The 12,696-nt window shown below is 29.3% G+C and overlaps 1 protein-coding gene across 1 annotated transcript in view; it reads left to right on the forward strand.

Annotated features, from left to right (window-relative positions):
- The window catches only part of LOC107452175 (chaperonin containing TCP1 subunit 5), a 13,193-nt gene extending 5,194 nt beyond the window's left edge, over positions 1-7,999 (forward strand). The window contains exons 4-10 of the mRNA XM_043045038.2: positions 1,657-1,846; positions 2,976-3,318; positions 3,413-3,532; positions 4,292-4,477; positions 4,936-5,073; positions 6,635-6,815; positions 7,697-7,999. Of these exons, the coding sequence (XP_042900972.1) occupies positions 1,657-1,846; positions 2,976-3,318; positions 3,413-3,532; positions 4,292-4,477; positions 4,936-5,073; positions 6,635-6,815; positions 7,697-7,827 (1,289 nt within the window). The 3' untranslated portion in view covers positions 7,828-7,999. The remainder of the gene's footprint in view (positions 1-1,656; positions 1,847-2,975; positions 3,319-3,412; positions 3,533-4,291; positions 4,478-4,935; positions 5,074-6,634; positions 6,816-7,696) is intronic.
- The last annotated feature ends 4,697 nt before the right edge of the window (positions 8,000-12,696 follow it).

Raw genomic sequence — 12,696 nt, forward strand, 5'->3', positions numbered from 1 at the left:
CTCCCAATTTATGGGTCATGGAACTGCAGAAAATATTTTGTCCTCTTTTTACAAATGCATGGATGGTGGTTAAAAGCTCTCTAAATTACTTCAATTATCCATGGATGGACCCCATGTCAATTGGAAATTCTATTAGAAGCTTCAGTGTGAATTAAAAGAGAAATATTCCCACCAGGTCATATTCATTAGCAATTGTGGATTACACATAACGAATAATGCTTTTAAACATGGTGAAAATGGAGTATGTTCCTTCTAATTTTTATTTTCAGAAAGAATTGTTGCTGCATGACATTTAGAGACGGTTGTGTAAATTATGGATGAATAATTTCAGAAACGATGTTTAATAGAGGAGAGGAGGGGGTTGTGGAATAGTCATGGAATATGGAATACCTAAGATTTAGCTCTGTCTTTCATGCAGCCTTCACATGGAAATACACAGGATTAGAGGATTTCACCATTAACACCTCATTACCATTAGTTATAGATTGTGCTGAAAATGATTTTGTGAATTAATATGTAAAACCAGTAGGGTTGTTTTTAAAAAAATATTAATTTTAGTCCATAATACTTATACTCTCTTCTCTCTATATAGGCAAAGCATTTAGGTATTATATTTGAAATTAATTATTGCCACAACAAGCATTGTTGCTTCTAGTAAAATAGAAGAGAATAATTTTTAAAATTGGTCTTAGATTGAGGTCCTTGAAAATTTTGTTGAGGTCCTTGGAAAGTCCTTGAATTTCAATCTCATCATAGAGTGGGAACCCTGGATTATTATGTGCTACTGACTGATCATATTCAGCTGTAGGATTTTAAATATTTCACTGCAATTAGACTGTTGTGTTTTATTATTGCTTGTACGGTTGATAAGTAAACGCTCAGATTAAGAAGTTTAATATATTCATAGTGATGGTGTTTTTAGTTCATGCTTAAAACTGTTATTCGGTAGAATATCTATTAAGCACAATTCTATAATGAATTTTATTTGTAATGCTCCTGATAATTTTGATTTTTTTCTGTAAAAAAAGAATACTCTTATATATATTTGTTTGCATTTTAAAGTATTTTTATTTTTAAAAAATTTTTTTGAAGCAATAATATTGATCTACACTAGATATATATACACTAGATATATTGTCATGTTTTGTAGTTACACATGATTTTATTAAGTTATGTGAAATGGTCTATATAATAAAAAATTACATCTATCTAATGTGATTCTATATACCACAATTCTCCATAAACTGCATTGACTCTACAATCTCTAAACCAAAATTGATAAATTTCTTGGATTTTATTTCTAATGTTCTTAAAATATTCAATTTCTGAAAATAATAAATACTTAAGTGTTCATTTTCAAGTAGTGTTATTTAAAAATTATTTTTAAGCATTAATATTGATCTGTTCCAAATATATATACATATGCATATCTTTTTTTAGTATGTAAGTTTATGATATGATCTATAAGGCACAAAATTCTTTTTAATGCAAATCATCACGTTTCACTGTTTGTATTATAAAGATACTTTAAATCAAGAGCCTTAAAAAGGGGTTTACCTTGACCCCAGTTTAATATTTTAATGCAGTTGTATAAATTTTAAGTGTAATGTAAATCTCTTTATTATTTACATAATGTTTTCAATATTATTTATTAAGGGGCATTGCTGGAGCATGCTGAACAACTCATTGACAAAGGTATTCATCCAATAAGGATTGCTGATGGGTTTGAAATGGCTGCTAGATGTGCTATGGAGCATTTGGATAAAATAAGTGAAAGTTTCCCTGTGGATAAAAATAATTTAGAGCCTTTGATTCAAACAGCTATGACTACTCTTGGATCTAAGATGTGAGAGATGTTTTTGATCTCTTAACTAACCTGTTAGTTCTTCTGTGAATTTAATTGTTTATTTGTTGAAAGATATGTTATTGTCTATTTCTAATATTATTACTGTACATATTTAAATTAATTTTATTCCTTCTCTTAAAAGAAGTCATACTTTTATTCTATTAATAATATTTAATTTCATCTTTAATTTTTTATTAGTTAAATTGTGATCTGGCTATTTAATTAATGCCATTACTCAAATTAAATTTTTTGAAAATATTGGAAGAAAATAATTTTTCATATTATGTCAAATAAACTACAGATCATGCTAAATTACTAAACTTAGGGTGAATCTCATACTAAAGTTATTAGATAAATTATCTCTATTTTAAGAATTAATTGATAAAAATAGATGATAAAAAAAAATAATAATAAACCTCGATTATTTGAAGTTTTTAATATTTCCATTTGGGCTTATCCTGGACAGTCTGAGATTAATCGGGCTCTTTTGTACTAACAAGGAGATTAATTATAATACAGTAGGGAATCGATTATCCGAAACGATCAGGACCATCGCTATTCCGGATAACTGATTTTTCCGTTCTTCTGAATTGCTACAAAAAGCTATTTTTTTATTGTTAAACCCAACTAAAAAAGAAAAAAACTTTTATTTGGAAATAATCTTAAAAAGAAGAAAAAACGATGGAGTGATACACAGATGATGATACAATTATTTCCAAAATGATGGTAGGGTAAACGTCTTTCAAAAAAGAAAGAAAAATCTTTTGAGGAAAAAAAAAATAGCGGGAAAATTTATCAAATTTCGTTCCGGTTTTCGGATAACAGGTTCTGTACTGTACTATAAATCACACTTTCAGAAATGCTAGATTTCGGAAAGCGGCGTCTTATACATGCCATTCATTCATACTTATCGTTGTATGAATGAAATGTCTCATTATTTTATTAGCATATGGTTAATAAGTATTGAAATATTATAAAAACCTGTTTAATATAGTTCTGCTAGTACTTTAATAACATTTTGCTCAAACTCCCTTTAAAATTGTGCAACTAGTCTAAATCATTGATAACATTATTTTGTTATAATTTAAGTAAATTTAATCTGATTTAAATTCATTGTAATTTATTTCAGTGTTAATCGCTGTCATCGTCAGTTTGCTGAAATAGCTGTTCAAGCTATTCTTTCAGTTGCAGACTTTGATAGGAGAGATGTTGATTTTGAACTGATCAAAGTGGAAGGAAAAGAAGGTGCTCGACTTGAAGACACTATTCTAGTCAAGGGAGTAATTATTGATAAGTATTTCAGTCATCCTCAAATGCCCAAAGAAGTAAAGGATGCTAAAGTAGCTATTTTGACCTGCCCATTTGAACCACCTAAGCCTAAAACCAAGCATAAGTTAGATGTTACTTCTGCTGCTAGCTATCAAGAACTCATTAAATATGAACAAGACAAATTTGTAGAAATAGTTGATCAGGTAACAGTCTAGAAAATGTTTCGTATAAAATTGTATTCCAGTAAAATTTTATTATATGTTAGTAATTTTATTCATTTTCTTAAATCCTCCACAGGTTAAAGCAACTGGCGCTAATTTAGTTATTTGTCAGTGGGGTTTTGATGATGAGGCTAATCATCTTTTGTTGAAGAAAGAACTTCCTGCTGTGCGATGGGTTGGTGGACCAGAAATTGAGGTATGGAATTTTAATTTTTGTTTGTTTCTATTTCATGTATATTAGGTCAAAGTTGCAGTCAAACCTTGATTTAAAGAATATTTTCTCTGTCCTGGCAAAAAGGGTGCTAAAATGCTCTCATTTACGAAATTTTTCTCTTTGATTTTTTTGCCCTTAAAAGGTTTAATATTTCCCATCCTAATCCAAGTGTGTAATTATATGTATGTATTAAGTAAGTAGCGTTAAAGAACTAAGATTATTTTAAAGTTGATTTCCTAACATATAACTTATAATTTTTAATCTCGTTGTAAACAATAATCATTTTTTTCATATCTGTATATCTAAGGGTATTTTGCATTGATGTTTTTAATACCATACTCTTAACAAAAATTTATATTCAATTTAACGAATTGCTTCGATTTAACAAACGAATTTGTCGGTCCCATTCAATTGTTAAATCAAGGTTCAACTGTATTTCATTTTTGAGTATTTTTTTTATAAAAATTGCATTTTATCTCAAGTTTTTTTTTTTTTTTTTTTTTTTTTTTTTTTTTTTTTTTTTTTTTTTTTTGATTATTTAGCTTTATGTTTGTGTTGATTTGAAATTCAGTTTTTAGTTCAAATACTTGCTATTTTTTCTCATTCTTTGTTTTGCTTAAAATAAAAAGTTACGCCTCTTTGGGGAAAACTTGTCATGTTGAATCCATATGCATGCAGTCTTTAATTTTAAGTGATAACATGTGAAATTAGATAATTTTAAAAATTGTTTTGTTTATCCAGCTGATCGCTATTGCAACTGGGGGAAGGATTGTTCCTCGTTTTGAAGAATTGACCACTGAGAAACTCGGTAAAGCTGGAATTGTCAGAGGATTGAGTTTTGGAACAACTGAAGAAAAAATGCTTGTCATTGAAGAATGTCAAAACTCCAGAGCTGTTACAATATTTATTAGAGGAGGAAATAAAATGGTATTAATTTGTATTTTATAGGAAGTTTTTCTATTTTTATTAAAATAAATTAGATTCATTATAATATTAATTCATATTATTTTATAAACCTACCTTTATATTTTTAAAAAATTGTGTAATGGGAATTTGTTTCATTAGTTAATTCAAGTAATAAATAGTTTTAATATTATATTTCTAAGCCAGTGGAATAGCTATCAGTTAATGTAACAGAACCAGAATTCTTTTTTTCACTTAAAAGAAAAATTAGATTGTTAATTATTTAAAAAATTGTGAACATGATTAACGTACAATTTATCTTATTTTACTGACTTCATAAATAGTGTTAAATTTTTTATGAACACACTGAAAATTTTATTATTTTGAGGAACCAGAAACCTTTCTTTTACAAAGTGTTTTAATGTTCACTTTATTTGTTACATATATTAGAAGTTGTTAGTTAAATAATTTATTTTATGCAGGTTGTTGAAGAAGCTAAACGCAGTCTACATGATGCATTGTGTGTTGTTAGGAATTTAGTTAAAGACAACCGGGTTGTATATGGTGGAGGATCTGTTGAACTTGCTTGCTCTCTTGTTGTGAGTGAACAAGCTGACAAGGTTAGTATATATAATTATTTAACTTTTACTATAATTATTAACTTCTCGCTAATGGTCACCAACCCCCATAAAGTTTGGTTTAGAGTGGTTTATGCAGCATTGTATGAATGTATATTTTGACGAAAATGTCAAGCATCTGAAGTGTGACCTAGCCTTAATCATTTTAGTACGATAGGATATTGAAAAGATGGATCAAACTTAATTTCATCTTGATGGCAACAATTATATTTCACTCTGCTATGTTCATTTTGAAATGATAAAACATCACAGTGCCTTTGTTATAATTTCACAGTCATGCCACCAATTAAGAGCGGTGGGCAATCGTCACTAAGACGTTTCCCGAAATACTGACACTCGTTTAATTCTGTATGTCGATTATCCAAAATGTTCGAGTTTCTCTGAGGCGATCACTAATAAGTTGCCTGCTTTGTTCAGCACTTGTGATATTTGTTTCAGTTCTCTGTGAATCAGCATCTTTAGCTTCCCAGCAGCTATCATTGATGGGTTGTCTTTCACATTCATAATATCTTCTATTTTTTCCTGAACTCTTTGTCAATCCGTAGTAGTACCTGCTGTCAACTGCTGAGTACCATTGCCACCTTCCATTAAAGATGACAATAAATAACAACAAAGTGAAAAATAATACCAAACTGAATTATAACTTCAACATAACAATTAAAATTCAATAAATAATAAGTAAATAAAGATGGACTAAAATGTGTTTTACATGTTAACAAAGGTCTGAAAAGTATCGATTGAAGTTGAGTTGCAGTCACAAAATGCAGCAACAAATTAAAAACGTCGTTATTGATTGAATTCAGTGGTTGGTTGCAGTCAAATATCTGATTAGTTGTTAGGAGTATTGATCACTTATACCCTTTTTCTCATTGGCTAAAAATCTTCAAAACGGTCTGGCCACAATGTAAGACAACTGTATTTTATGATATATAGAAATATACTATATGCTGGTTACAAAATTTCTTTTCTTTTTTCACCGTTATTTTTTCAAAATATGATTGTTGCCACGCTTCATCTCTCCTGCTATTGTTGTGAAACATTTTTCAGAAAACATTCAATTACACTCTCATCTACCTTGAAGCTTGTATTTTTATATCTTGCAAAAGTTAATTTTGCAAGCTGATTAATTAATTGCTTCATGCAAGTTTATGATATTTAATTGAAATAAAATAAAAATATAAAATCATTTTACTTTAAATGTTACTCATTTCTTCCCTAAAACTCATGATTCTAAAGAAACATGAAAAACAGAGCAACATAAAAGAAGCAAGCCTTAAATTTAAAATTTAGTAATCTTATAGTAGCTAAAACCCAATGGTAAACGATGTTGCTGAAGCTGTTTTTTTNTTTTTTTTTTTTTTTTTTTTTTTTTTTTTTTTTTTTTTTTTTTTTTTTTTTTACTGAAAAATTACTGCACTGTGCTTTGTATTTTTATTTAAAAAATAAATAAGTTAATTTCTTTCAAGAATTTAATTTTCAATTTTATATTATGATATGCATTGGAAAATTATTTTATTTGGTGAATTCTATTATTTTATTGTAGATTGCTTCAATGGAACAGTATGCTTTCCGAGCATTCGCTGATGCCTTAGAAAATATACCTTTAGCTCTTGCTGAAAATTGTGGCTTAAATCCAATGGAGGAAGTTACTGCAATCAAAACTAGACAAATTAAGGAGAAGAATCCTTGGCTAGGCATTGATTGTATGGGTAAAGGAACTAGTGGTAAGTCTTCAAACTTATTTGTAATAATTTATGTTGTATTTAATCTGCTTTTAAAGTTTCTTTTTTTTTTTAATCAATATTTTAAAACTATAAAACAGAGATAAAAGTAGCAACTGTCGATGATCCTAAAATTTTTTTTTCTTAAGAATTTTTTTTGTTAAATATGTTGTTACAACAGTTAATGAATTAACATCATTATGAATTAGTATTATCCTTTTGTATTGCAAAAATTGTAATGTGTATAGTAATGATACAGCTATAAATATTTATCTTAGATTAATAAACTTGTTAATATTCCAGACATTTATTTTTATTCTTCCAATAACATTTTTATATAGTATTTAATTTCAGCGTCGCTCTATTTCATAACTTAATGAGTTCCATTTTTAATGAACCGAGTCAACTGTTGTAATCCTAGTTTTTTATTTTGACCAGGATAATTTATTCAGAATTATTAAACAATCTGGTCTTTAAAAATGTTTTTATAGATTTATGTCTTAACAATTGATATATCCCATTTTTTACTAACAAACAAAGCAGTCTAATGTTTTGCCAAGGAAATTTCTTCTATCGATACTTACGAGTAATAATTTAAGTTCTGAAATAATTTTTTTTAATATGCAGGTAAACAAAAAATGAATAAAGTTGTGTGAAGATTAATTAGCTAATTTATTCCAATTTATTTAAGATTCCAAAATTAAGGCCCTAAATGCAAACAAATTAAGAACCTTCGTGAGGAATTTTTGTTCGAAATATTAGTAAAGAATAATATATTTATTTATTTGCTTCAATGCTTTGTGAGAATAAAATGTTGAATAAAAATTGTTACTTTATTATGTTTCAATATGAATATATATTAATTTAATTTAATTTTGAACTAGATATGAAAGCACAGCATGTGATTGAGACCTTAACTAGTAAGAAACAACAAATCAGCTTAGCGACTCAAGTAGTGAGAATGATTCTTAAAATTGATGACATCAGAACAACTGCTGGTGAACCAGAATATTAAGAGTGCTTGTCTAAAAATTATACTTTCTTCAATTTTCTGCGGTAACAACTGGACTAATACATGCATTGCTAATACATTATTTTTTCATTCATCGCTTCTGATATACTTACAATTTCAAATATGTTGTTCATCTATACATTTTGAAAAAAATAAAATTATGCTCAAAAGATTATTTGATTTCATCTCTCTGTATGTTTTTGTATAGTTAGGGGACTAAGCCCCATGTTCCCTGCAGCTCACCAACCCTAATGATAGCTCCATAATAGTTTTTATAAAACATTTTTTCCTATGAAAGTTGAGCCTATTTTCTTAAAATGTATGTACTACATTGATTTCTTTAAATTAAATGTTTATTTTGAGTTAAATGTAGTTGATAAATAGTAGGAAAGAACTTATACTATTTCCACGAGTCGAAGATTTTAGCCCAACTTGAATATCACGAGTCAGACTCTGTGTTTAATTTTGTGTCAAATGTGAATATCACGAGTCTGGCTCGTAATCGATATTTCGGGCAAAACATGAATGTCACGTGCCATACTCTTGGTCTTCATCTCAGGCTGAGCAAAAATCCCTGAATGGGCTCTTATCGCTGCTTTATATGAATAGATATTTTATATCTTGTCTCCTAATCTTAATCGTCAGTCTGTCTCTCTTTTTCGGGTGCATATGTTAGACATGGCTTGTTCTGAATTCAGCTTAGTGCAAAGGGTTAAAATCTATGAATAAACTAATTTTTTTTTCTTTACATTTAAATTAAAGCTCTATTGTTGAAAACAAATTTGAGTTCACAATTGTTATTTAATATTTTCACCAAATAAGCTGATATGTTTAAGTACAATAGTTTAAAATGTAGTGCAATAATGTAGTACACATAGAATTACATTAAAATAAAGAAACTTTTAACTTAGAAAGTAATCAAAAACACTGTAACAGGGTTGCCACTCCTCAGGGAAAATACAGGGAATTTAAAAATCACCTAAAATAACAGGGAAAATGCAGGGAATTTTGATTTTTTCTTTACAAACTGGGAAATGCAGGGAATTTTGTTTGTACTTTTGTCTTTTAAAAAATGGTGACCACTCAAAACCTAATCTATGGGATATTTAACCATGATATTTCAGCTATAATAAACTATTTCATTTACTATAGCATTATTTAAGTATGTTCAGCTGTTTTTCTAGCAATTAAAACTAATAAATATAGTTAGCCCAATATAGCTCACACAAGAGTGCAGTAATTGTTGTTTCTTCTTAACATATTGTGTATAATATGTACAAGGAACTTTTTCTCTAGATTTGAGTGGCAACCCTGTATAATGACAGAGTAAAATAAGAAAAATATTAAATTTGGGATACAAAAATATTTTACTCGAAGCAATACCTTTGTGATGACTCCTATTAATTTTATGCAGATGACAGCAAAAAAAAATATTGTAACTAATGTGGGAAAACTGGATCCTATAGTGCATTTTTGCATCTGTGTTTATTTTTTTTGTCGTGCATTTATGATAAAATGTTCTAACAACAATGTTAAATTGCGACTCCTTTATTATATTTTTATTTATAGTTAAGATATGTTTTTTTTAAATGTTGGAAGCGGTTTAATTAAGCAATTTTATATTGGGACATAAATAGAAATGAATTCTATTTGTGTATTCAATTCACATTTGAACTTCTTATTTCTTTAAACAATCATAGGTGTTCTTGTTACCCGTAATGATGATGAATTTGTTATCTTTCTTTATATCTTTCAATTAATCTTTGTTATATTTTAAACATTAATAACTACCCTCAGCTCAAAATGACTGGAATAAACTATGCAATTGGGCGGTGTGTAACTTTTAAAGGTTACCTTATTCAGTTTTCCAAAGTGCAATGTTGTGATTGAATTGCAAGAACAGAAATTTAAGTGGATCATAAAAAAAATCAAGTTCCTGTTTGTTTGTTTTTTCTTCAAAATGCAACACATTTAACTATATTTACAATCCCTGACCGAATTATTAGACCCACTATAGGATTCTATGTAAAATCAGAATTATCAGGTGATACTATACAGCTTTATTGTTTTTAAGAGTCTGAAAATGGTTTGCATTTTTTACGTTAGTGCATCAATTGCTTAACATAGTAATGCAATATGTCAAAAATAAATACAAGTAGGAAGTGTATAAAAAATTTCCTGAATACAAACCCATTACATGTATGTTTAAATACAAAAGTATTGCATATAAAGTCATGCAAGTATTAAAACACTAAAGTGGGTCTAATTATTATAATATACTAATATAATACCTGATATAATAAATATTATAAAATTGTCTAATTTAACCAATTGATACACAAACGTAAACTAGTGAAACCGGTTTCGGTCGCATAAAAACAAAGCTGTATAGTATTGCCTAAAAATTTGGCTAGGGACTATTTTTTTTTTTACATTTAGAATCTTCATAGAAAGCTTTTTCACTACGAAAATTCATTTTACCTGGCAACATGTTTTTTTTCCAATAGTTATTTTTCTTAGTGGTAATGAATTGAGAATAGAATTACTTTTATTGACAGAATTATTTTTCATGTTTTCCTAGAGCTGAAACACATTGAGTGTGGTGCATTTATTATAATTTATCTAATGATGGTCAAAATTATTTTGAATTTAAAAAGCACAAACACATTACAACTATGCATGCAACTGTATTAAGCAACAGGTTGATCATTTTGGACTTGTCGGGAATGACCTTCAGACCGTGCCAACTATCATCTATCAAAAGGTACCTCAAGATTGAATCGAGTTAGCATGTTTTATATACTAGTGAATTGATGATTAATAATCGTAGTGGTAGTATACTGGTAGTATGGCCACAATACTTCCCCACCAGAATTTTATCGGGGATAGAATTCGATGAAAGGATGCCACTAGCTGCTGTATTTGTGAAAGAGCTGGATTGAGGTCACTGGGTTTTGAGCTTAGGCCATGAGAGCTGGATTAAGTTCATGGTTGTGTGTGTGGCCACTCCTGTGTTGCTATTAGCAGTCGAGTGTGTGCGGAAACCAGTTGTGTTTAAATGAGACAGAGGCAACAGCGCGAGGAGAACGATGACGCAGTCACAATTTCGCAAGTCAACTATTCAATGTGGACCATCCATATCACGTCCGCAAGTCACCAATTGTAGCGTTTGCATCAAGAAACTTACAAGCTACACAAAAAATAGAATTTTATTTATTATTTCGCAAGTCACTTGGATATCGTATTCGCAAGCTCTCCAGTTTCAGTTTTTACTCTTATATATAATTTTTGAGTCACGTTTTGATTAATGTCCAATCATTAAGCAATGAGTGTTCACAAATCAGGATGCATTACTCAAATGTTTTAATTAAAGCTTTCTCTCAGGTCCATCAAAAAGTGATTTCTGTGAGGTCCGCAAGGCACCACAGACTCTTTACTTATGTTTTGCATTGAAAGTAGCTTGAATACCAAAACTGAATATTATTTTAAATTTTTGCTTCATTACCCTCAAGTCAAGAAGAGTACGTTTGTGCAACCAATTTATTTTTTGAAAATTTCAAAGAATAAATCAAAGACACTTGGATGGAAGGTCACTTAGACATATCCAAAATTTGCACTGTTAAGAAAATTTTGAATAAAGTTTTTGTTATGGAAATTTAATCTACCGTCTTAAAAAATCATAGCAATACTACAGAAATTTGGTAAGTTTTACGAAAACTTCTCACTATTCTCCAATCTTTGGCTAAGAGTTGAAACCTTTATACAGCAAAAAAGTTAACTCACAAATTTAGAGCAAAATCTCAATGTAACGAGTATAGTATATTATGGGATATCTGCTATGACGTCAGTTATCCGAGTTAATGACAAAATTCTATTATTAAAATTAGAAAATTACATCGTTATTGCGAGTTAAAAATTACTAACTTTCACTTTAAGAACGTTTTTTTTTTTAAAAAAAGCAAAGAACATTTTTCTATTGTTTGAATATGCAATTTTATATGGAAAAAGGAGAAATGGGAAATATTTTTATTTCTAATATCAATACAGAAAAGTGAAAATAAACATCTTTTCACTATATTTTCTTGTAGTCTTACAATGTTGATTATGAAAACCCTTTCTCTCCCTACTAGACACCATTGAAATCAACATTCAATGTTACAAATGACGTCAAAAACTGTTATACACTCATGGCATAAAACGTGCATTTGGTTGCAATGACTAGTTCGCTAAAACGACAAACCCATCTGCTATTAGAGAAAGGGGTGGTATAGCCTGTTTGTTGGGACCATGTTCAAGATTTCTTGAGTTCGATCCCTGCTGGTCGAAAATTCCCCTTTTCCAAACTGGTGGCTGGTGCACTCTACATTTGACGAAGTCACTAAGTCCTACAAGTTCCCATAACAAATCAATACCCCTGGGGATACTGGATCGGAGATTGATCGTGAATTACGATGAAACGATTGGTCAAAATTACGATCTGCGAATGGGTGGTTTTTTAATGTATCCTTCCTGTAAAACGGGCTGTAACGTATGTGTGTGGGAGGTATCGAATTCTTGGCTATAGATGGTGCCACTGGAAAGCAAGGAAAAGTACACCCCTTTGCCTTAAAATAGGCTTGTTAGCATAGTCAGGGGTATGTCCAGACATTTTGTGAAAGGTCCGTTTTTCGTGAAATTGTGAAAAAATGACTCACATTCTTTCAATCAGGGTCCGCTTTTATGAATTTGTGCAAATAGGGTCCGTTATTGCAAAAAAAAACTTTTTCAAGGAGTTTTTAAATTGTAAAGACATACAAGATTATGCTCAACACTGTAAAATTATAATTAAAAAAATTAAATTTTAAAAAATAAACAACAATTGCTGCTTCTAAA

This window comes from Parasteatoda tepidariorum, chromosome 10 (genome assembly GCF_043381705.1).
Source record: "Parasteatoda tepidariorum isolate YZ-2023 chromosome 10, CAS_Ptep_4.0, whole genome shotgun sequence".
Taxonomy (NCBI): Eukaryota; Metazoa; Arthropoda; class Arachnida; order Araneae; family Theridiidae; genus Parasteatoda; species Parasteatoda tepidariorum.